The 25,261-nt window shown below is 44.3% G+C and overlaps 1 protein-coding gene and 1 long non-coding RNA gene across 4 annotated transcripts in view; both read left to right on the top strand.

The window, feature by feature from the left end:
* The window catches only part of ltbp4 (latent transforming growth factor beta binding protein 4), a 43,732-nt gene that overhangs the window by 14,046 nt on the left and 4,425 nt on the right, over positions 1-25,261 (top strand). For 2 of the 3 annotated variants that reach the window (XM_088011518.1, XM_088011516.1), the window contains 18 exons: positions 119-250; positions 1,031-1,144; positions 18,515-18,628; positions 18,705-18,824; positions 18,910-19,023; positions 19,097-19,216; positions 20,421-20,546; positions 20,614-20,739; positions 21,411-21,533; positions 21,614-21,823; positions 22,229-22,492; positions 22,599-22,670; positions 22,750-22,878; positions 22,949-23,089; positions 24,097-24,249; positions 24,322-24,417; positions 24,667-24,835; positions 24,909-25,195. In XM_088011518.1, the coding sequence (XP_087867644.1) occupies positions 119-250; positions 1,031-1,144; positions 18,515-18,628; positions 18,705-18,824; positions 18,910-19,023; positions 19,097-19,216; positions 20,421-20,546; positions 20,614-20,739; positions 21,411-21,533; positions 21,614-21,823; positions 22,229-22,492; positions 22,599-22,670; positions 22,750-22,878; positions 22,949-23,089; positions 24,097-24,249; positions 24,322-24,417; positions 24,667-24,835; positions 24,909-25,195 (2,610 nt within the window). The remainder of the gene's footprint in view (positions 1-118; positions 251-1,030; positions 1,145-18,514; positions 18,629-18,704; positions 18,825-18,909; positions 19,024-19,096; positions 19,217-20,420; positions 20,547-20,613; positions 20,740-21,410; positions 21,534-21,613; positions 21,824-22,228; positions 22,493-22,598; positions 22,671-22,749; positions 22,879-22,948; positions 23,090-24,096; positions 24,250-24,321; positions 24,418-24,666; positions 24,836-24,908; positions 25,196-25,261) is intronic. The other variant, XM_088011517.1, reaches the window with a different exon arrangement.
* LOC148155695 (uncharacterized) lies at positions 13,239-15,027 on the top strand. Its single transcript, XR_015765021.1, has 4 exons — positions 13,239-13,450; positions 13,936-13,983; positions 14,086-14,139; positions 14,768-15,027. It is a non-coding gene; the product is annotated as an uncharacterized LOC148155695 (long non-coding RNA).

Here is a 25,261-nt window from a genome sequence, read left to right as displayed (position 1 = left end):
GAAAGTATTGATCTCAGCTTAGTTCATCATGTTATCATTTGTTTATTGTGAAAGGCATTCATTAGCGTGCGTGTGTGCGTGTGTGTGTGTGTGTGTGCGTGCGTGCGTGTGTGTGCAGCTGTCCGTGGCGTGTGTGAGATCAGACCAGGTGTGTGTGAGCGTGGCCGCTGCGTGGATCTGCCAGGTGGGAAACACACCTGTGAGTGTGATGAGGGATTCCAGCCCAACGCTCAGCGGAGCCGCTGCTTCGGTGAGAAAATCCACTGGACGGACGAAAACTCAACATGATTCATTATTAAAATGTTTCATTTCATCTGAACATCAAACTGTTTGACATTTTTGATTATTTAAAAAAAATTCAGCAGTCATTTTTCATCCTGAATCATAAATTATTCAGATAATTTTATGACAAATTTGAATCAAGACAAATGGAAAAAACATTGCAAAATATCAAATATAAAGAACAATTCAGTCAGAATTATAGCAAATATTAAATCTGAAAACGGTAAGCTATCAAAAATATGTCTTCCACCAAATTTAAAACAATTAAAAGCTCTGGAAATAATAATTAATAGTTTACTTGTTAGTAATTCATTAAATCTACGGAGCTAAATTGAGGCCATAAAATTTGTTCAAAAACTTTGTACTGAAACTGAAAAGAATTGAATGTAAAAAAAAATATTGAGACTGAAACAAAATATTTCAAATTGAAGAATAACTTTTAAACTAAAAATGATTAAATGGAGAAGAAAGAAATCTACTTTTTGATATAAGTGTTTTTATCAGATTCAGAGGAAGAAGAATCATGGCTGACAGTACGGAGCTAAATTTGTTCAAAAATTTTTTTTTTTTGAAACTGAAGAAAAAGTTAAAATTAAAACTTTTTTGTAGCAATAAATGCCAAAAATATTGACTTTGTTGAAAGATAACTGGAAAAAATGTCAACTAAATGTAAAAAATTAAACATAGAAATAAATATGTATAAAAAATATTGTTTATAATGCATTTATTTCCTCGTGATGAATCCCAGATGTGGACGAATGTCAGCAGAATCCCTGCAGTAACGGGCGCTGTGAAAACTCCCCAGGGAGCTTCAGGTGTGACTGTTACCATGGTTACAGGCTCGCTGGGAACACCTGTGAAGGTAAAGACAGCAGCTTAACGAGGAAATAATTCCTAAAAATAAACGTTATAAACAGAAGTTAATGTTGGGAGCTCTGATGTGACTGGAGGAATCCCACAGGTGTGTGTGTTCACCTGTGTGTGTGTTTTTACCTGTATGTGTGTGTTCACCTGTGTGTGTGTTCACCTGTGTGTGTGTGTGTTTACCTGTGTGTGTGTGTTCACCTGTGTGTGTGTGTGTTCACCTGTGTGTGTGTGTTCACCTGTGTGTGTGTGTGTGTGTTCACCTGTGTGTGTGTTCACCTGTGTGTGTGTGTTAACCTGTGTGTGTGTGTTAACCTGTGTGTGTGTGTTAACCTGTGTGTGTGTTCACCTGTGTGTGTGTGTGTTCACCTGTGTGTGTGTGTGTTCACCTGTGTGTGTGTGTTCACCTGTGTGTGTGTGTTCACCTGTGTGTGTGTTAACCTGTGTGTGTGTGTTCACCTGTGTGTGTGTGTTCACCTGTGTGTGTGTGTTCACCTGTGTGTGTGTGTGTGTTCACCTGTGTGTGTGTGTGTGTTCACCTGTGTGTGTGTTAACCTGTGTGTGTCTGTGTTCACCTGTGTGTGTGTTCACCTGTGTGTGTGTTAACCTGTGTGTGTGTGTGTTAACCTGTGTGTGTGTGTTCACCTGTGTGTGTGTGTGTTTACCTGTGTGTGTGTGTTCACCTGTGTGTGTGTGTGTTAACCTGTGTGTGTGTGTTCACCTGTGTGTGTGTGTTCACCTGTGTGTGTGTGTGTTCACCTGTGTGTGTGTGTGTTTACCTGTGTGTGTGTGTTCACCTGTGTGTGTGTGTTAACCTGTGTGTGTGTGTTCACCTGTGTGTGTGTGTGTGTGTTTACCTGTGTGTGTGTGTTCACCTGTGTGTGTGTGTTCACCTGTGTGTGTGTGTGTGTGTTTACCTTAGGGCTGTTGTAAACGAATATTTTAGTAATCGAGTAATCTATCGATTATTCTTACGATTAATCGAGTAATCGGATAAAAAAAATATAAAATGAAATATTGGTAAATCTGGCATAATACCGATGTTACTATCAGATATCAATATCAGTCCAATTTTTCATATTTGAGCATCCCTAACAGTTGCTTTTTTGTAGTTTAGAAAACTAACCTGTAACAATAATAGCTCACTTTCTAAGTTAACCAGAAGAAAAGTTATAGAAAAATCTGAAATTATATTGAATTTAATAAAGAAGCAGGCTCACAAATATGCTTATAAAAATGTCTACAATCCAGCTTTTAGTTTATGTATTCATCTTCAGTGAGTTTAATAGATTAATTAAACTCACCTTGCCACCTAACCTGTCGCGCTTTGGGTTTGAAAATACGGGAAATGCCGCCTGGAGTGGGAGGAGAGGGCAAATGAACGAACATGGGGTGGAGGGGAGGAAATAGACCAGCGGACTGACGAACCGTTAGACCGAGGGACGAACACGGGGGGAAGCAATACGGGATATTTACGACACCTTCACTGGTCACACTCAGAAACTCATCTACCAGCCATGTACGATGCGCTCCGCCACCCGTTTCTTCAGACCGGGATATGAAATTTATTGTGCGGTTCGTCGGTAAAGCTACATTTACACGGTAAGCATCAGCTACTCAGCCGCCCGCCCTGTTCAGGCTATCCGCTCACCTCAGCGCTCTTCCCGCCGTTCGCTTTCAACCAGCAGCCCCGGAGGAGAAATGATGCCGTACTCCAGGCATTCCCCCAGTCATTTTAAGGATGCTTATTGGTTCCCCAAAAACGATAAAAAGTCGGGCATTATCATCAATCAATAAAATCCCCACGGGCCAATCTTGAAGATTGGACTTTATGCCGCTGAGACTTAGCTTTTGTCAACAACTCAGAGGCGGAAGTGAGAGCTCCGCGCAACGCAAATGAAGTCCCGGCCGGAACACGGTGCGCTAACTAATAAAACATAAATTAACGAAGCTTCGAGGCAGGTAAATTTTCCTCGAGGAATTTTAGTAATCGAGGTACTCGAATCATTCGAGGAATCGTTTCAGCCCTAGTTTACCTGTGTGTGTGTGTTCACCTGTGTGTGTGTGTTCACCTGTGTGTGTGTGTGTGTGTTTACCTGTGTGTGTGTGTGTTCACCTGTGTGTGTGTGTGTTTACCTGTGTGTGTGTGTGTTCACCTGTGTGTGTGTGTTCACCTGTGTGTGTGTGTTAACCTGTGTGTGTGTGTTCACCTGTGTGTGTGTGTGTGTTCACCTGTGTGTGTGTGTGTTCACCTGTGTGTGTGTTAACCTGTGTGTGTGTGTTAACCTGTGTGTGTGTGTTCACCTGTGTGTGTGTGTGTGTTCACCTGTGTGTGTGTGTTAACCTGTGTGTGTGTGTTAACCTGTGTGTGTGTGTTCACCTGTGTGTGTGTGTGTTCACCTGTGTGTGTGTGTTCACCTGTGTGTGTGTTAACCTGTGTGTGTGTGTTAACCTGTGTGTGTGTGTTCACCTGTGTGTGTGTGTGTGTTCACGTGTGTGTGTGTGTGTTCACCTGTGTGTGTGTGTGTTCACCTGTGTGTGTGTGTTCACCTGTGTGTGTGTGTTAACCTGTGTGTGTGTGTTAACCTGTGTGTGTGTTCACCTGTGTGTGTGTGTGTTCACCTGTGTGTGTGTGTTCACCTGTGTGTGTGTTAACCTGTGTGTGTGTGTTAACCTGTGTGTGTGTGTTCACCTGTGTGTGTGTGTGTGTTCACCTGTGTGTGTGTGTTCACCTGTGTGTGTGTTAACCTGTGTGTGTGTGTGTTCACCTGTGTGTGTGTTAACCTGTGTGTGTGTGTTCACCTGTGTGTGTGTGTGTTTACCTGTGTGTGTGTGTTCACCTGTGTGTGTGTGTTAACCTGTGTGTGTGTGTTCACCTGTGTGTGTGTGTTAACCTGTGTGTGTTCACCTGTGTGTGTGTGTTTACCTGTGTGTGTGTGTTAACCTGTGTGTGTGTGTTCACCTGTGTGTGTTTGCACAGGTGAATTAACAGGACATTTCGCCTGTATACACGCAACACTAACGGGACATTTTGAATTAGTGGGACAGTGCCGATGTCCTCATAATTCTTGCAACATAAAAATGATTGGAGGGGGTTTGAATGGATGTCAAAGGGTTAAATTCCAAAAATCAGGCAAAGTCCCCATAAGTCACAATTACAAGACATGTGTGTATAATGTGTGTATCGATTTGCGCCCCGGGTGGTAACTCTTGGTATTGCACTTGCTCATGAATAATTCACACATGTGTATCTTTTTAGACACGCTGATTGGCCAGCATATGCGGGTCCCTGTAATGAAGGTTTTTGTCAGGAAAATGTGTGTTAAATAACAATTCTCCTAAAAATATGCTACTTTATTGAATGCAAATCTGGCTAAATTAAAACACTGATTATTTTAGATGTACTAAATCTGTAACTGGCTGTTGAGTGATTCATTTCAACAAAGTTAATCTTTAATCTATGGTTTTATAGTATACTGAAGGATGTAAGAGGATTGATAATATTGAGTCTAAAAATTTCAGTGGCTTAATGGTATGGTATTACTGGCCATAGCATATTTTTGGATTGTAAATTAAATTTTGAATGATTAAAAGATAGTTGTTAATAAATATTGGGAGATTGAAAGTTAATTATCACATGCAAATGTAATAGCTTAGGTATAGGGACAAACTTTACCCAACTAAATCCTAACCTAGAGTAATGCAACTCACTAGATGTTGCAGATTTCACTAAAAAGAGACTTAGACTTGTAAGAGGTTATGTGAACATCCCTGGACAACACCTTTTTATCCATATATACAGTGAATCTGGAAAGTATTCACAACGCTTCAATTTTTCCATGTTTGGCTATGTTATAACATTTTTCCAAATTGTATTAGTCCCTTTCCTCAAGATTCATAACACAAATGCCCTATTATGACACAATGTGTGAAAAATGTGTGATTTTTGCAAACTAACTAAAAACAGAATTACTAAGAAATTAAATTTACATACATAAGTATTCACAGCCTTTTTCATGAAGCTCGAAATAGAGCTATTTTCACTGATAATTGCAGAGATTAAGTTCTACAACTTAAATAGATTCCACCTGTAATAGCCAATTCTGTTGATTTGATTAGATCTGGAAAGGCACACACCTGTCTTTATAAAGTCCCAAAATGGACAATGGATATCAGTATGCAAACACCAAGCATGAAATCAAATACATTGTCTGTAGACCTCAGAGACAGCATTGTTTTGAGGCAAAAATCTGGGGAAAGATATAAAACATTCTCCTGCTTTGAAGGCCCCAATGAGCTCAGTGGCCTCCTTCATTCATAAATGGAATCAGTTTGGAACAACTAGTACTCTCTATAGAGCTAGTTGGTTGTCTAAATTGAGTAATCAGGAGAGAAGGGCCTTAGTCAGGAAGGTAACCAAGTACCCTATGGTTACTCCAATGTTCCTCTTTTGAGAGAGGAAAACCGAGAATCTGACCCCTGGCTACAGAAACTGGCTCTTGGGATGCGAAATGTCACCTCTGGTGGGGAAGAAGCCTAAGCAGGTGTGCAAGGTTGAGAGGTTCCATCTAGAAATAGTCGGTTTCACCTTGACCCATGGCTCGGGTTCTGGAACCAGTCTCCTTGAGAGGGGTTGGACACTCTTTCTCTCTGGAGTTGCCCCCAGTGACAGGCAATTGGCCAGAGTGGACATACTTTTGTTGCCCCCCATCTCGGTGCTTACACATTGAGGTTCGTCCCGGTGAGTGAGAGGGTAGCCTCCCTCTGCTTAGAAGTGGGGGGCTGGGTCCTAACGGTTTGTGCATGTGCATGTTCAGATTACCCACCCTTTTTGGAGTCCTTTGAATGTTAATGTAGAGTGCACCTCTTGAGGACTCCCTTGTTCTGCTTGGAGACTTCAATGCTCACTTGGGCAATAACAATGAGACCTGGAGGGGCACGGTAGGAAGAAATGGATCTCCTGACCTGAACCTGATAGGTGTTCTGTTGTTGGACTTCTGTTGTTGGACTTCTGCCCTGATATCCCATATCATGAAGGTCATGGAAAGACTCCTGTTGGCCCACCTGAATAAGCTGACAAGCACATATCAGGACCCCCTGCAGTTTGCTTATTGCCATGGAGTAGGAATTTATGGTGCCATCATATACCTGCTTCATCAAACCCACTGTCATCTGGACAAAGCAGGCAGCACTTTGAGGATCATGTTCTTTGATTTCTCCAGTGCATTTAACACAATTCAGCCTGATCTGCTCTGTGAGAAACTTCAGAAGACACAGATGGAGGCCTCAACAAGGACTGTGTGTCTAACCAGGTGGTCAACAACACAGGAGCTCCACAGGGCACTGTACTCTCACCATTCATTTTCACTCTGTGCACATCATGCTTTCAGGATAAGTCTGACTTCTGTCACCTATGAAAATACTCGGCTGACTGCAGTTGTGGGATGCATCAGAGATGGACAAGAGGCTGAGTACAGAGAGCTGGTGGACTGCTTTGTGGCATGGTGTGGGGACAATTATCTCATCCTGAATGAAAATAGAACAAAGGAGATTATTGTTGATTTCCGGAGAAACAGTGTTAGATCAAGCCCCATTTCCATCATGGGAGAAGAAGTGGATGTGGTTAAGGAAAATGGAGTAACACCTTGGTGTTCAGCTAGATAACAGACTAGACTTGAAACTCAACAGTGAAACCGTCTACAAGAAAGGACAGAGTAGACAGTATTTATTGAGGAAGCTAAAATCCTTTAAGGTTTGCAGCAAGATCCTGCATATCTTTTATAAGTCTGTTGTTGAGAGCACCGTCTCCTCTGCTGTCATCTGTTGGGAGAGCAGCATCAGACCCAGGGACTTAAAAAGCTTAACAATTTGATAAAGAAGGCTGGTTCTGTTCTGGGGACGACTGTTAAAATTCTGAAGATGATGATCCACAGAGGAATTTTGCATAAAATCAAAAAAAGTTTTAGACAATGCTCACCATCCTGTTATTTCAAATCCGAGTCTCTTCAGCCAGACGTTTCTACAGATTGGTTGTAAAGCGGACTGCTACAGGAGATCTTTCTTGGCCACAGCCATCACAATCTATTATAACTCCTTAATTAGTTACGTCAACATTTAATTTCCGTTTTGAATAAGCAAACTACTTTTGAATTTAATTGAATAAAGACCCAATGAGATCAAGATATACACCACAGGTCACTAATAGGTGGACCCTGGTCCGCATCTAGACTAAAATGATGTCTCATGTGGACCCAAAACAAAAATGACAACCTAAAATCTTGTTGAGCACTGTCTGATTTACTGGTGCAGCTTTTACAGTATAAGCCAGTGTTTCTCAACCCTGGTCCTCACCGCCCCCACTGTCCTGCATGTTTTAGGTATTTCCCTTCTGCCACACACCTGGATTGTATCTCTGGGTGATTAACAGGCTTCTGCAGTATTGGATGGTCATGCAATCATTTGAATCAGCTGTTCTGGAATAGAGACACATCTAAAACATGCAGAGCAGGGGGGCGTGAGGACTGGGGTTGAGAAACACTGGTCTAAGCAGATTTATCCATGAAGGAAAAGTCTGTAAGGACTGATCCCCTGGCTCCAAAGGGCTACTGTCCTCAAAGCTTTCCCAGCTCTGAGGTAAGTAGGTAAATCTTAAATCTTAGTAGGTAAATCTTAATTATGTTTGGCTCCACACACGTGACACGTGAGTCAGCTTTCTCTACAATGATTATAGAAACAAAATATTGTTCCTGGCTCACCAATGAGCACATCCACATACATGAGACTGGTTCTGACATCACTCAAGCACAGGTTAAAATTATGGCATGACAAGCAAGCACTCACTTCTGTCACTGAAAGCAAAAGAAATACGTGATCTAAGTCTAAAAATGTTCAGTTATTAAATCTGTTCATTTTTAAATAGTTTAAGTCCAGATGGTAAACAAAAATATAAAGCTTTCTTCAATTTGTTTTTCTGAGGTTAGTCACTTGTAAACAAGTTTTCTTGTTTCACCTATGTTCTTCTTTTGACTCGACATCCTACTTTTACTCAGTGATTGAGACATACATGTTCAACTCCCTGTTTCATGACAATAAATATTGTCAAAAGGTACTCGAATAAGACTGAATTCATTTAATTTGAAAAGCAAATCAAGTCATGCAGATGCTGAAACAACTACCTAGCTAAGTTTTTTTAAGTATATATATATATATAGTTCCCTTCTCACCCTCCGCGGGTGGTCTTCTTCATCCTCTGAGCTCGGGTCCTCTACCAGAGGCCTGGGAGGTCGAGGGTTCTGCGCAGTATCTTGGCTGTGCCTAGAACTGCACATTTCTGGACTAAGATGTCTGATGTCATTCCTGGGATCTGTTTTAGCCACTGCTCCAGTTTGGGGGTGACTGCCCCGAGGGCCCTGATGACCACTGGCACCACTGTGGTCTTCACCTTCCAGGCCTTCTCCAGTTCCTCTCTGAGGCCCTGGTATTTCTCCAATTTCTCGTGCTCCTTTTTCCTGATGTTGTAGTCATTTGGTATTGCTACATCCACCACAACGGCTTTCCTCTGTTCTTTATCCACCACCACAATGTCCGGTTGGTTCGCCATTGCCATCTTGTCTGTCTGGATCTGGAAGTCCCACAGGATCTTAGCTCGGTCATTCTCCACCACTTTTGGGGTTGTTCCCCATTTTGATCTCGGGGCTTCCAGTCCATATTCTGCACAGATGTTTCTGTACACTATGCCCGCCACTTGGTTATGTCGTTCCATGTACACTTTCCCTGCCATATATATATATATATATATATATATATATATATATATATATATATATATATATATATATATATATATATATATAATATTACTTCAGACCTTGGCATCATGAAATATTGCTAAGATATCATAAATTGAATACCCCTGATATACACAATTGCACATACTATATAACTGATCACTATGGAAATGACATCTGTAATAATTTTGGAAATCACTGTCATGAAGGTCCCAGGTAGTGGATAAATAATTATTCTATCACAAAATCTAGTGGATGATTTGTTCATCAAAGAACACCAAATTGGAGAGAGGAAAAGGGGTGGAGCCTTAATCCCTCCCCACCTGTCATTTTCCTCCCAAGACTGATGTTGCACTCTCTGCGAGGATACACAATTATACTGCACTGGAACTCAGATGGATGTGGAGAAGTATGCAGGTAAGTCTTTGTTAAAGTGCTTTGAACATAAGCAAGGTTAGCAAACTTTTACTGATATTTGCAATGTGACCAACATATATTTTCATGCAGCACTTGCTAATTAAGCTAATGAGCAAAAGCTAGCTTGTGTTGAGAACAGGTGACCACTTAGAACAAGGTTTAAACACTCCATGTGTTAAATGGAATGACCATTTAAAAACAGGAATTTGAATGTTACATTTGTGTTCAAACTGACTAGATGTCGACTAGAAACAAAAACAGCAACATGGGCTAATGGCTGCTGACTTCAGTTATGATGTTAGCATGTGCAGCTAACCTTGTCTACTGTTAAACATTTTCGTTTTATAAAGTAGTGCTTTCTAAATATTTTGTAGATGTTATTGTTGGCTAAGTTAAACAGATATGAAAATATGAAACATTAGCTGCAACTGAGGTTAAGAGAAGTGCAGCCCTATGTTAATTTTCATGATTGTGATAAGAACACAATGCAGTAAAAAAAAAACTAAAAAAAAAACTGTGAGTAATGAATAAGTGCATGTATTCAGGAAGGAACATCAGACAACAAATAGTGTGAAGTTGTTCCCCATTCAGTCCCTTTTTTATTAAATCAAAGAGGAGTTTTGTTATGCTTAATTGTCAACCATGGTACTAAGGGCCCACTGTCCTGTATATTTTCCTGCAACTTTTAGATATCTGTCTTTTTCAGCATACCTGTCTCCAATATAAGCACAGTATAGCTTGTTTACATACTAGTGAGGACATTTCACCATGTATTTTAAGAATACTCCTAAGGTACCTGCTCGAGGCAGTCAAAGCAATGGTTATTCCTGTCAAGGCACAGCATTTCTAAGACTGTGTATATATAACCAGAAGAGTAATATTGTTTTCTGTCACTAGGACCTTGTTTAAAATACTTTGGCCAATTGGCTTACCTATCATTGCATTAGCTCTATATACAGTGTTACTGTATCTTGAAGTTAATATTAAATGAATCTTAATGACTCGTTTGCTGTCTTCTCCACAGGTTTCTGCCCGCTCTGAAAAAAATGTAAGAGAAGAACCAATGGGATCACTACCCTCGTCTCGTGAACCGCAGGTGAACAGCTGTCCAACTTGGAAATTTTTGTAATTTTTCTCACGTGTATTTTGGTGGACATGGGTTTTTGGGAGAGTAGACACAGTCCCAGCAATGCTTGTTCCTGTCAGGGGACAGCATTATGAGGACTGTGTGTAGATGACCCGAAGAGTAGTATTGTTGGCATTCATTGGAACATGTGTGTTTGAGAGCATAGACACAGTCCCAGCAATGCTTGTTCCTGTCAGGGGACAGCATTATGAGGACTGTGTGTAGATGACCCGAAGAGTAGTATTGTTGGCATTCATTGGAACATGTGTGTTTGAGAGCATAGACACAGTCCCAGCAATGCTTGTTCCTGTCAGGGGACAGCATTATGAGGACTGTGTGTAGATGACCCGAAGAGTAGTATTGTTGGCATTCATTGGAACATGTGTGTTTGAGAGCATAGACACAGTCCCAGCAATGCTTGTTCCTGTCAGGGGACAGCATTATGAGGACTGTGTGTAGATGACCCGAAGAGTAGTATTGTTGGCATTCATTGGAACATGTGTGTTTGAGAGCATAGACACAGTCCCAGCAATGCTTGTTCCTGTCAGGGGACAGCATTATGAGGACTGTGTGTAGATGACCCGAAGAGTAATAATGTTGGCAATCTCTGGGACCTTGCTTAAAATACAATTGCCAAACAATTTGCCTAGCTTTACCGTAGCTCTTTATAGAGTGTTACTCTATGGTGTTCTACGTTGAAGTTCATTTTAAATGAATCTTAATGACTCGTTTGTTGTCTTCTCCACAGGTTTCTGCTCACTCTGACAAAACTGTAGGTGATGAAATGATGGGATCACTATCCTTGTTTCCTGAAACCCAGGTGAACAGCTTTCTGTCTTGGAAATCTTTCTAATTTTTCTGATAGGTATTTTAGTGGACATGGGTTTTTGGGAGAGTAGACACAGTCCCAGCAATGCTTGTTTGTGTCAGGGGACAGCATTATGAGGACTGTGTGTAGAAGACCCAAAGAGTAATATTGTTGGGAATCATTGGGTCATGGGTGTTTGAGAGCATAGACACAGTCCCAGCAATGCCTGTTTCTGTCAGGGGACAGCATTATGAGGACTGTGTGTAGATGACCCAAAGAGTAATATTGTTGGCAATCACTGGGTCATGGGTGTTTGAGAGCATAGACACAGTCCCAGCAATGCTTGTTCCTGTCAGGGGACAGCATTATGAGGACTGTGTGTAGATGACCCGAAGAGTAATATTGTTGGCGATCACTAGGACTTTGCTTAAAATACTATTGCCAAACAATTTGTCTAGTTTTACCATATCTCTTTATACTGTTATACTCTATGGTGTTCTACCTTGAAGTACATTTTAAATGAATCTTAATGACTCGTTTGTTGTCTTCTCCACAGGTTTCTGCTCACTCTGACAAAACCGTAGGTGATGAACTGCTGGGATCACTATCTCTGTTTCCTGAAACGCAGGTGAACAGTTTTCTGTCTTGGAAATCTTTCAAATTTTTCTGACAGGTATTTTAGTGGACATGGGTTTTTGGGAGAGTAGACACAGTCCCAGCAATGCTTGTTCCTGTCAGGGGACAGCATTATGAGGACTGTGTGTAGATGACCCGAAGAGTAATATTGTTGGCAATCACTACGACCTTGCTTAAAAGACTATTGCCAAACAATTTGCCTAGCTTTACCGTAGCTCTTTATAGAGTGTTACTCTATGGTGTTCTACGTTGAAGTTAATTTTAAACAAATCTTAATGACTCGTTTGTTGTCTTCTCCACAGGTTTCTGCTCACTCTGACAAAACCGTAGGTGATGAACTGCTGGGATCACTATCCCCGTTTCCTGAAATGCAGGTGAACAGTTTTCTGTCTTGGAAATCTTTCAAATTTTTCTGACAGGTATTTTAGTGGACATGGGTTTTTGGGAGAGTAGACACAGTCCCAGCAATGCTTGTTCCTGTCAGGGGACAGCATTAAGAGGACTGTGTGTAGATGACCCGAAGAGCAATATTGTTGGCAATCACTACGACCTTGCTTAAAAGACTATTGCTAAACAATTTGCCTAGCTTTACCGTAGCTCTTTATAGAGTGTTACTCTATGGTGTTCTACGTTGAAGTTAATTTTAAAAGAATCTTAATGACTCGTTTGCTGTCTTCTCCACAGGTTTCTGCTCACTCTGACAAAACTGTAGGTGATAAACCGATGGGATCACTATCTTCGTTTCCTGAAACCCAGGTGAACAGCTTTCTGTCTTGGAAATCTTTCTAATTTTCTGATAGGTATTTTAGTGGACATTGGTTTTTGGGGGAGTAGACAGTCCCAGCAATGCTTGTTCCTGTCAGGGTACAGCATTATGAGGACTGTGTGTAGATGACCCGAAGAGTAATATTGTTGAGTAATATTGTTGGCGATCACTAGGACTTTGCTTAAAATACTATTGCCAAACAATTTGTCTAGCTTTACCGTAGCTCTTTATACTGTGATACTCTATGGTGTTCTACCTTGAAGTACATTTTAAATGAATCTTAATGACTCGTTTGTTGTCTTCTCCACAGGTTTCTGCTCACTCTGACAAAACCGTAGGTGATGAACTGCTGGGATCACTATCCCCGTTTCCTGAAATGCAGGTGAACAGTTTTCTGTCTTGGAAATCTTTCAAATTTTTCTGACAGGTATTTTAGTGGACATGGGTTTTTGGGAGAGTAGACACAGTCCCAGCAATGCTTGTTCCTGTCAGGGGACAGCATTAAGAGGACTGTGTGTAGATGACCCGAAGAGTAATATTGTTGGCAATCACTACGACCTTGCTTAAAATACTATTGCCAAACAATTTGCCTAGCTTTACCGTAGCTCTTTATAGAGTGTTACTCTATGGTGTTCTACGTTGAAGTTAATTTTAAATGAATCTTAATGACTCGTTTGCTGTCTTCTCCACAGGTTTCTGCTCACTCTGACAAAACTGTATGTGATAAACCGATGGGATCACTATCTTCATTTCCTGAAACCCAGGTGAACAGCTTTCTGACTTGGAAATCTTTCTAATTTTTCTGACAGGGATTTTAGTGGACATGGGTTTTTGGGAGAGTAGACACAGTCCCAGCAATGCTTGTTCCTGTCAGGGGACAGCATTATGAGGGCTGTGTGTAGATGACCCATAGAGTAATATTGCTGGCAATCATTGGGACTTTGTTTTAAATACTATTCCCAAACAACTAGCCTAGCTTTACCATAGCTCTATATACAGTTTTACTCGAAAGTGTTCTACCATGGTGTTAATTCTAAATTAATGTTTTTAAAAGCTGTCAGATACAGTATAAGATATGACTACCTTAACAACCCTCCCCCTCCTCCTGATTAATAATTTATTTTCAATAATTTAACATAGTAATCATTGCACAATATAATAATGTTCTTTAATTTTGGCTAAAGGTTAGGTTTCTGTGCAGTTAAGACTAATATAGCAGACAACTTGTTTTGTATCTCTAATTTGACAGGATGCAGAAAACCTCAATCTCCTGTTGAATTACATGGGAACTCTTCTGGTATGACTTACTTCAATTAACCTTTCATTGGTCATTTAGTAACTGATTTGAAATTTTGTATCTTTTATTTTGTTGGCCTGAAGTATTACTAATGTATTGCAGGAAAGGGAAAGGAGATTATTCCACCAACTGAAAAACCCTCAGAACCCCAAGATGGTATGGCTGTCTTCCTATTCATGGTGGTTCTTTACTTAGTGGTAAGGTTTAGAGATTCTGACTTAAGGCTCATCATAACATGTTACAAGAATTGAGTATTATCCTTAGCTTTAAAAAGCACAGTAAGAAACATGCAGAGAAGTGGTTGGGTCTGTGCAATTTTTAAAAAATAAGGCTGAAACAATCTTACAAAGTTAGTTGCTGATTATGAACAAGTAATACACTGCTTAAACACAGAATCGACAGGACAGAATATGAATCATGACAAGCATGACCTTGTTCTGTAATAGGTAATAAAGCTTGCAGTGTAATATAAAATGAAGCTTTGAGTGATAGTTTATATTTGACACACCAGGGTTGTAGCTTCTTGATTTCTATGTGTAATAAATGCACTGTTTCACAACTTGGTAATCAATTTAATAATAATAAAAAAATTGGAGAAAAATAATTTTAGGTGGATACATATTTAATTCATTGCACGTTGAGAAATCAAATTGTCAAAGGGTTCTCTTCAATGGACACAATAAACAGAACTGGAATGTAAAACTTTATCACAAGCATACTTTTATAGCACACTCCCACATATGATTTATATTTTAAAAAGTAAAATTGTCTCTCTTGTTTGTAGATTATCCTGAAAAGGACCATCCTCAGAGAAATCAAAAATGGCCCTGGTCTCCTACAGAAATTGCAGTGGTGTTGAAACAGATTTGTTTGCTTCTGAATCTGTTTAAGTAGGATTTTTTGTTTTGTTTGAGTCATGTGTATTGTGTGGTATCTAGAAGAACTTGGGTTTAAAGGTTTTAGTCAAACTGTTTTGAAAAACTAAGCTTGATAAGAGCCTGTGTTTTGGTTTGCTCCAAAAAATAAAAATTGCAATAAAAACAATGTTGTTTTTATTCCATTATACATTTTAATTTGTATAGATCTAAACATTACCCCATTGGTAATGAACAAGGGAAATCAATTGGTGACCATATTTCTATTTGATCATTATTTTTTTCATATTTGGACTGAGATTTTTGTAGTCCATACCTGTGTTCATGACAAATGAACACTACCATTATTGCAGGGTGTGAATTAATCCATTTGATGTTCATTTGGGTACTTTAATATATTTTAGGGACATTCTATGAAGTCTTATTTTAAATGTCCTTGCAATTCTCATTGGTGCTTATAATATACTGTTATGTCAGGGGCGTGGCTTATCTATCTAATTATCAATGTCCTGTTAATGTTGCATAAAGTCAGGTCATTATATTTAGAGTTCTGTAGTGTGTATACACAATTTTAACTGAGATCTTAGTTGAGTGGCTCATAAAAGATTTTTTGACACATTCAGCCAGTCTGTAGAACAAGTGAAAAGGGGTGCTCCCATAATTCACCACTGTGACTGGTTCGGAAAAATTGTCCTTATAGTTCACCGGCACCTGTATAGGTGTGTGTGTGTGTGTTTACCTGTGTGTGTGTGTGTTCACCTGTGTGTGTGTGTTTACCTGTGTGTGTGTGTTAACCTGTGTGTGTGTGTTCACCTGTGTGTGTGTGTGTTCACCTGTGTGTGTGTGTGTTCACCTGTGTGTGTGTGTTCACCTGTGTGTGTGTGTTAACCTGTGTGTGTGTGTTCACCTGTGTGTGTGTGTGTGTTCACCTGTGTGTGTGTGTTCACCTGTGTGTGTGTTAACCTGTGTGTGTGTGTGTTCACCTGTGTGTGTGTTAACCTGTGTGTGTGTGTTCACCTGTGTGTGTGTGTGTTCACCTGTGTGTGTGTGTGTTTACCTGTGTGTGTGTGTTCACCTGTGTGTGTGTGTGTTAACCTGTGTGTGTGTGTTCACCTGTGTGTGTGTGTTAACCTGTGTGTGTTCACCTGTGTGTGTGTGTTTACCTGTGTGTGTGTGTTAACCTGTGTGTGTGTGTTCACCTGTGTGTGTGTGTGTTTACCTGTGTGTGTGTGTTCACCTGTGTGTGTGTGTGTTTACCTGTGTGTGTGTGTTCACCTGTGTGTGTGTGTTCACCTGTGTGTGTGTGTTAACCTGTGTGTGTTCACCTGTGTGTGTGTGTTTACCTGTGTGTGTGTGTTCACCTGTGTGTGTGTGTGTTTACCTGTGTGTGTGTGTTCACCTGTGTGTGTGTGTTCACCTGTGTGTGTGTGTTAACCTGTGTGTGTTCACCTGTGTGTGTGTGTTTACCTGTGTGTGTGTGTTAACCTGTGTGTGTGTGTTCACCTGTGTGTGTGTGTGTGTGTTTACCTGTGTGTGTGTGTTCACCTGTGTGTGTGTGTGTGTGTTTACCTGTGTGTGTGTGTTCACCTGTGTGTGTGTGTTTACCTGTGTGTGTGTGTTAACCTGTGTGTGTGTGTTCACCTGTGTGTGTGTGTGTTCACCTGTGTGTGTGTGTGTTTACCTGTGTGTGTGTGTTCACCTGTGTGTGTGTGTTAACCTGTGTGTGTGTGTTCACCTGTGTGTGTGTGTTCACCTGTGTGTGTGTGTTAACCTGTGTGTGTGTGTTCACCTGTGTGTGTGTGTTCACCTGTGTGTGTGTTAACCTGTGTGTGTGTGTTAACCTGTGTGTGTGTGTTCACCTGTGTGTGTGTGTGTGTTCACCTGTGTGTGTGTGTTCACCTGTGTGTGTGTTAACCTGTGTGTGTGTGTGTTCACCTGTGTGTGTGTTAACCTGTGTGTGTGTGTTCACCTGTGTGTGTGTGTGTTTACCTGTGTGTGTGTGTTAACCTGTGTGTGTTTACCTGTGTGTGTGTGTTAACCTGTGTGTGTGTGTTAACCTGTGTGTGTGTGTTCACCTGTGTGTGTGTGTGTGTGTTAACCTGTGTGTGTGTGTTCACCTGTGTGTGTGTGTGTTCACCTGTGTGTGTGTGTTAACCTGTGTGTGTTCACCTGTGTGTGTGTGTTCACCTGTGTGTGTGTGTTCACCTGTGTGTGTGTGTTAACCTGTGTGTGTTCACCTGTGTGTGTGTGTTTACCTGTGTGTGTGTGTTAACCTGTGTGTGTGTGTTCACCTGTGTGTGTGTGTGTGTGTTTACCTGTGTGTGTGTGTTCACCTGTGTGTGTGTGTGTGTGTTTACCTGTGTGTGTGTGTTCACCTGTGTGTGTGTGTTTACCTGTGTGTGTGTGTTAACCTGTGTGTGTGTGTTCACCTGTGTGTGTGTGTGTTCACCTGTGTGTGTGTGTGTTTACCTGTGTGTGTGTGTTCACCTGTGTGTGTGTGTTAACCTGTGTGTGTGTGTTCACCTGTGTGTGTGTGTTCACCTGTGTGTGTGTGTTAACCTGTGTGTGTGTGTTCACCTGTGTGTGTGTGTTCACCTGTGTGTGTGTTCACCTGTGTGTGTGTTAACCTGTGTGTGTGTGTTAACCTGTGTGTGTGTGTTCACCTGTGTGTGTGTGTGTGTTCACCTGTGTGTGTGTGTTCACCTGTGTGTGTGTTAACCTGTGTGTGTGTGTGTTCACCTGTGTGTGTGTTAACCTGTGTGTGTGTGTTCACCTGTGTGTGTGTGTGTTTACCTGTGTGTGTGTGTTCACCTGTGTGTGTGTGTGTTAACCTGTGTGTGTGTGTTCACCTGTGTGTGTGTGTTAACCTGTGTGTGTTTACCTGTGTGTGTGTGTTAACCTGTGTGTGTGTGTTCACCTGTGTGTGTGTGTGTTCACCTGTGTGTGTGTGTTCACCTGTGTGTGTGTGTGTTCACCTGTGTGTGTGTGTTCACCTGTGTGTGTGTTAACCTGTGTGTGTGTGTGTTTACCTGTGTGTGTGTGTTCACCTGTGTGTGTGTGTGTGTTCACCTGTGTGTGTGTGTGTTCACCTGTGTGTGTGTTAACCTGTGTGTGTGTGTGTTCACCTGTGTGTGTGTGTTCACCTGTGTGTGTGTTAACCTGTGTGTGTGTGTTCACCTGTGTGTGTGTGTTCACCTGTGTGTGTGTGTTCACCTGTGTGTGTGTGTGTTCACCTGTGTGTGTGTGTGTGTTAACCTGTGTGTGTGTGTTCACCTGTGTGTGTGTGTGTTCACCTGTGTGTGTGTGTTCACCTGTGTGTGTGTGTGTTCACCTGTGTGTGTGTGTGTTCACCTGTGTGTGTGTGTTTACCTGTGTGTGTGTGTTCACCTGTGTGTGTGTGTGTTAACCTGTGTGTGTGTGTTCACCTGTGTGTGTGTGTGTTCACCTGTGTGTGTGTGTGTGTTAACCTGTGTGTGTGTGTTCACCTGTGTGTGTGTGTGTTCACCTGTGTGTGTGTGTTCACCTGTGTGTGTGTGTGTTCACCTGTGTGTGTGTGTGTTCACCTGTGTGTGTGTGTGTTCACCTGTGTGTGTGTGTGTGTTAACCTGTGTGTGTGTGTTAACCTGTGTGTGTGTGTTCACCTGTGTGTGTTCCAGATGTGGACGAATGTCAGCAGAATCCCTGCAGTAACGGGCGCTGTGAAAACTCCCCAGGGAGCTTCAGGTGTGACTGTCGCCGTGGTTACAGGTTCACTGGGAACACCTGTGAAGGTAAAGGAGGCGATATTTCTGCTCTGACTGGAAGATGTTTCGGGTGTGTGTGTGTTGCTACCTGTGTGTGTTCCAGACGTGGACGAGTGCGTGGATCCGCTGCGGTGTCCAGGTCAGGAGTGCATCAACACGCCGGGTTCGTTCCGCTGCTCGCCCTGCCAGCCGGGATTCGGGCTGCTCAATGGGATCTGCACAGGTAACGCTAACCTGCCTCTCACCTGAGGCGCCGGGTTCCGATTGGACCGGACCCGTCCAGCTCCGATTCTCCGTCGTGTTCGCAGACATCGACGAGTGCCGTCAGTCCCCGTGCTCCGGCGGCCGCTGCGAGAACATGCCCGGCAGCTTCCGCTGTGTCTGTCGCCATGGTTACAGGCTCCAGAACAACACCTGTACAGGTAGGCGCGGTTCGGTCGCGACGCCGCTCGGCAGGAGCGGTCGGGTCAGTGACCGGGTCCGCTGTGTGTTCAGACGTGGACGAGTGCGCGGAGCCGTCTCAGTGTCCGGGGCAGATGTGTGTGAACTCTGTGGGGTCGTACAGGTGTGTGTCGTGTCGTCCAGGATACACGCTGACCAACAGGCAGTGCACAGGTGTGTTCACTCACACACACACACACACACACACACACACACACACACACACACACACACACACACACACACACACACACACACACGTTCTGTTATCAGAATCACAGAAATGTGATGGATTCTCCACATTATTAGAAATATCATTTATCATTAAATTTATTAGTCTATCATTTTTCTTATTTATATTTTGAGAGTTAAAACAAAATGTCATAAATAATAAAGAAGATATGATGTTATTTTTACTCAACAGCTCTGTTTTCAGCTGCTGATGTGTGTAGTACCTAACCACTCCACCAGATGGCGAACCGCCCAACGTTGCTTTGGGTGTTTAGTGAAGCTCTATTTTGGTTCTGGTGTACCACACAGACCAGGACTTGGCCCACTTGTGTTCTGTTTTCATGGTTCTCAGCTTGATCATTTTGGGCCATAAGAGTCAACCTGTTTGCTGATGATACTCAGGTTTTCATCTGACTTACGGTAAACGTTCCAGCATGTTTCTCCTGCAGACATCTTGTCTCGTTTTAGATGAAATGTGTGTTTGGTTGCTTCAGCTCTTGGTTCTGACTGAGAAGGTCTTTTAAAAGGTTTTCGGTGCCTAAATCAGATTCATCACCATCATCATCATGAAAGCCTTCAGTTCGTCTCCAGCGAACCTCCACTCAGCTCTAGTCTTACTAACCAGGAACTGATGTAACATTCAGTTCCTGAATGTTACATTCAGGAACTGAATGTAACATTCAGAGAGCCTCAGAGCCTCAGAGCCATTCAGAGAGCCTCAGAGCCTCAGAGAGCCTCTGGCGCTCTGAACGTTTGAAACGGCGCCAACTACATCACTGATTAATATTAGCGCTAAAGCGCTATATCACCTCAATATTTAGCTGAAGCTAATGCTAAAGTGCTAACTTTAGTTCAGATTATATCTGTCATTGACAGTTTAACTTTGACATGGTCATTTTTTTCTTTAATGTCTTTAGCTGTTATATTTGTTTGTATTTGTTGAAGATTTCTTAACAGTCGGTGACCAGTTTCATGACAGATGTGGAACTTTCTTCAGCTGAAAGCCACTTACTTTTCTACATTGATTTAGGAGAAACTAACTGTTGTAAAAAGTTAGCAAAAATGTTTAAGAGCTAAGCTAAAAATTAGCTCCTCTGTTAGCGCGCTAGCAGAAGGAAGTGCTCACTAAGCTAGCTCTGTCCTGCAGATGTGGATGAGTGTGCGAGCGCCGGAGCGTGTGACGCGGAGCAGGTGTGTGTGAACAGCGTGGGCTCGTTCAGGTGCGACTGTCGCCCCGGTTACCGGAGCTCCGGCCTGGGCAGGCGGTGCACAGGTGAGCACAGCGCGGCGCCACTGAGGTTGGTTTTAAACGGAGCTTCTGATCAGGTTTGTGTCTTCAGACGTCAACGAGTGTTTGGAGGGAGACTTCTGCTTCTCCAGAGGAGAGTGTGTGAACACACCTGGATCATACACCTGTGTGTGCTCACCTGGATTCACGCTGAGCGAGAACAGGACGGCCTGCCTCGGTGAGCCTCGTTCAGACTCAGAGCTCTGGTTTCTGACTTAAACGTCTCTTTTCATTTGTTTTTTCATTCGATTGAAGTTTATTAATCAAGGTGACGATGTTACCTGCTTGAACAAACAAACTGAAGGTTTTTAGCCACAGGCTAATTAGCAAACACAGACTTGGCTGCTGGACTTTAAAGCTGCAACTGATGATGTTTATTTATTGATTATTCTGATAATAAGATTTTAAAGAGTCACATTCTGCAGATTTTTCATTTAACCTCTTAAGCTTTTATATAAACTTAGAAATACATTAAAAAGATTCAATCAAATAATTAAGTTAATTTTTTTAAGTAAGAAAAGCTCAGATTGAGCATAAATACTGCCATTGGGGATTGATATGGGGATTAATTATAGACTAATAATTGGTTGCAGAAGATGCTTCCTAGCAGATTTTACCAGAATTTGAACCAGTGAAGCTAAAAATGCCACTTTTAAAATCTAAAAAGTGGAATTTTTGTTTGTATTTTTGTGCATTTTGACTTGATTTCTGCTCTGTGTTGTCAGCAAACAGCCTCCAGTTAATGATCAGCTGGTTAATAAATTAGTAGATGATTATTTCAGTAATTGATTAACCATTCCAGGTTTTCATATTTTTGTCTTGACGGCCGTATTTAAATTTCCCTCCCAGACGTGGACGAGTGTGTGAGGCCTGGTGTGTGTTCAGACGGCCGCTGTGTGAACACCGACGGCTCCTTCCAGTGTCGGTGTCACTCGGGCTTCAGCGCCAACCCGGAGCAGACCGCCTGCCTCGGTGAGCCGCCGGAGCGCCGCCGGAGCGCCGCGTCGTCCCGGACGTCCTCACTCAGCCCGCCTGTCTCTCTGTGTCCCCAGATGTGGATGAGTGCGTGTCCAGCGGCGGCTCTGTTTGCCCGTCGCGGCGGTGTGAGAACACCATCGGCTCGTTCCGCTGCCTCGCCACCTGCCAGCCGGGTCAGCGGGTCGCCGCCGACGGCTCGTGCGTCGGGCCGCCCGTGTCGGCTCCTGCCTCGGCGGCGGCGTCCTCGCAGCCCGCAGCACCACGGCTCCCATCGTCTGTTTCAGGTCAGGATGATGATGAGTTTGCTCTCTCTCTCTGTGAACCATTTCCTCATGGCTTCCACTATGATTTAACTTTTTCACATCGTTTATGGTTTTCATAAAACCCTGACATCCAGCAGCGCCTCGACAGCCTGCTGTGTTTCACGGAGCCGTTCAGAGCTCATCCATTTCATCAACAGTTTTAAGCAGTTTTGTGCCTTTAATCTAGTAATTATAATGTAGGAACATTTCTCTGTTCTGATGAAAACGTGTGACAGCAGCAGCCTTTACTTCCTGTTTTATGTTACTAACCGTGAACCTCTTTGGTAAACCTGCTGGTTGTTTTAAAGGATTATACAAATACATTCATTAAAAATATTTGGTAAGATTTTGTGTTCACCTCTTTTAAAGTTCTTTCTGCCTCTCCAGAGTCCGGGTCCCGCCCTGAGTCCACACACTCCTCCTCCTCCTCTTCCTCCTCCGGGTCCCAGATCAGTGCGGTGGATGTTTCTCCGGTTCTGCACCACTCGTCTGCGGCGCAGCCCGGTGAACTGAGGGACTGCTACTACAACCTGGCGGCAGGCGGCTGCAGCCTGCTGGCGGCCAACACCAGCCAGCAGGAGTGCTGCTGCACCGCGGGGGAGGGCTGGGGCTGGGGCTGCCACGCCCACGCCTGCCCCGCCGCAGACACAGGTGGGACCTGCAGGACGCATGTGGCCGCGTCGCTGCCGCCGCGTCGCTGCCGCCGCGTCGCAGCCGCCGCGTCGCTGCGTTCTTACGGCTGCCGTTTGTGTTGCAGCTGACTTCCTGTCCCTGTGTCTCAGTGGGAGGGGCTACGTGACGGCGGGATCGGGCACCTTCAGCTACACAGGTACCCGCCGACCCGCCATGTCTCGCCCTCTGGTTGCCGTAGCAACGGCGGCCTCTCAGCCCCTGCTGTCTGTCCCCAGACGTGGACGAGTGTAAGCGCTTCCATCCCGAGGTGTGTAAGAACGGCGTGTGTGTGAACAACATCCCGGGCTACAGGTGCTACTGCTCCAGCGGCTTCGTCTACAGCGCCGCCCTCCTGGAGTGCATCGGTACGGACACAGCTGGGTCCGGCTGCGCCCGACCTCCGGCTGCGCCCGCTGACCTGTTTCCCGTCTGCAGATTACGACGAGTGTGAGGAGGAGAGCTGCGTGGGCGGCGTGTGTGTGAACACGGTGGGGTCGTTCTACTGCAGCTGCCCGCCGCCGCTGGTGCTGGACGACACGCAGAGGAACTGCGTCAACGCCTCGCACCTCACCATGGGTATCCCTTCCTCATCCTCATCTTCATCACATAGCCAGCATCTCAGATCAGTCCATGTCGGTAATCAACGATTAGTTTCATCCAACATGCTGCCCTCAGTTTGCTCTCCGGACCGGAGGGAAAATAAAACTGATCTCACAAAATCCAGTTTTTATCCTCAGAGCTGAATCTGCTGCTGCTGCCTAGATTTCCTCCTATTCCGTTTTCCATGTTCACGTTTTTTAACTATTATGTCTCAGAACATCTAAACAGGGTTATGGACTTCTGGCTAACTGACATTTTTATTTCTGACAGCGATTTAACTTATTTTTTATTTTTAAATTTAAGTCAGAATGTTGAGCTGTTGGCTGTTAAACCCAAACGGTTCGTCTCTCTGTCCGAAACCTCAAACTGCTGCTGCGCACGTTACTCAGCAGGTTGTTGCTAGGCAACCGAAGTTACTCAGCAGGTTGTTGCTAGGCAACCGAAGTTACTCAGCAGGTTGTTGCTAGGCAACCGAAGTTACTCAGCAGGTTGTTGCTAGGGAACCGAAGTTACTCAGCAGGTTGTTGCTAGGGAACCGAAGTTACTCAGCAGGTTGTTGCTAGGCAACCGAAGTTACTCAGCAGGTTGTTGCTAGGCAACCGAAGTTACTCAGCAGGTTGTTGCTAGGCAACCGAAGTTACTCAGCAGGTTGTTGCTAGGCAACCGAAGTTACTCAGCAGGTTGTTGCTAGGCAACCGAAGTTACTCAGTTACTGATTTTTTTCATGTTCATAGTGGCACAAACATTTGTCCCTCCATTTCTTTAAAACCTAAATAAATCCTAAACAGTTCATCTGTGATCAGGTTCTGTTGATTTTCTGCTGTGGAGTCAAAGAAAATGGCCGCCTGCGGCGCTGCCGTTCAGCTGCAGGTCGAAGGCCAAACCTCCTTCAGGCCTCCAGCTGCTTCGTTGCAGCCGCCAGCGCTGCAGGTTGCGGCGTGTCGTCTGCGTATCGACAGAGCTGCTGTTTGTGTTGCTTCCAGATGAGAACCTGTCCTTGTGCTGGCAGCACGTCAGCGCCGACCTGCTGTGCCAGAGTCCTCTGCTGGGGGCGCAGGTCACCTTCATCGACTGCTGCTGCTTCTACGGCGAGGGCTGGGGGATGGGCTGCGCCCTCTGCCCCGCCACCGACTCAGGTAAGCGTCGCGCTGCGGGGCGGCCCGCCTGCGCCGGCCGCGGCGCGCTGACGGCCGTCTGTCTGTCTGCAGAGGACTACGCCTCTCTGTGCAGCTCCTACTCTGCAGCGGCGTTCCCTGGAAGCTTCCCAGACTCCGCCGGACCAGAAACCGGGCCGGGGCGAGGAGGTACGATAAGACGATGACCTCATCGGGCTGTGCAGCATCTGCCTCCAGCTGATTGGCTGTTCCTTCAGACAGGGAGGATGTGGAGGACATGGATCTGCTCACATTACCTGACTCATTGCAAACTGTCTCAACATGGAGACAGTTTTAATAAATATATAGAAACTTTGGTTATGAAAGTTTCACCTGCTGAACTGAAGCTTTTTTCTTAGAGAAGTTTTGCGGTTCTTGATCGTCTCCTGCTTTTCCCAGCTGCTCCCTACAGTCCGGAGTTCTTTCCTGCAGCGCCGCTTCCTGGCAGAGATTTCAGTCAGGACTACGACGACTACTTGCCAGCAGGGGGCAGCAGGTCCGGCTTCAGGGCCAGGCCGCCCGTCTCCTTCGCCCCGCCGGATGACGCCTACGGCGGCTCCGAGTTCAGGTGAGGCCAGCGCCGCCGGCTCCCGACGTCCGGCTGCTCCTCGTGTTTCCTGACGCTCCGATGTTCCCGTCAGCCCCGGTTTCTACCCAGAGGGAGACTACGGCTCCCCAGACGGCTCCGCGCCCAGGACGCCCGCCTTGCAACTCCCTCCGGACCCTCGGTCCGACATCGCCTTCATGGCGCGGCCGCTGCCTCCGTCCAGACCCGACCCACCGCCGCTCAGCCTGGCGCCGCGGCCCGGACCACCGTACGATGATCGGGAGGGCGGAGACTTCAGGGGGTGGAGGCCGGGGGCGGGGCTTCCTCCGTTCACCGACAGAGGAGGAGGCGGGGGCGGCGGGCCACGGAGGGTGTATGAGAGTAAGTCTGAGGCAGAAAAACTCCTGAAATCATGGAACTGATCTGCCTTACGGAGGAAACAGTCTG

The sequence above is a fragment of the Poecilia mexicana genome, unplaced genomic scaffold (assembly GCF_051168715.1).
Source record: "Poecilia mexicana isolate PSO_F unplaced genomic scaffold, ASM5116871v1 scaffold_13, whole genome shotgun sequence".
Taxonomy (NCBI): Eukaryota; Metazoa; Chordata; class Actinopteri; order Cyprinodontiformes; family Poeciliidae; genus Poecilia; species Poecilia mexicana.
The sequence above is the reverse complement of the archived record's forward strand: the minus strand, read 5'-3'. Positions and strand labels throughout refer to the sequence as shown.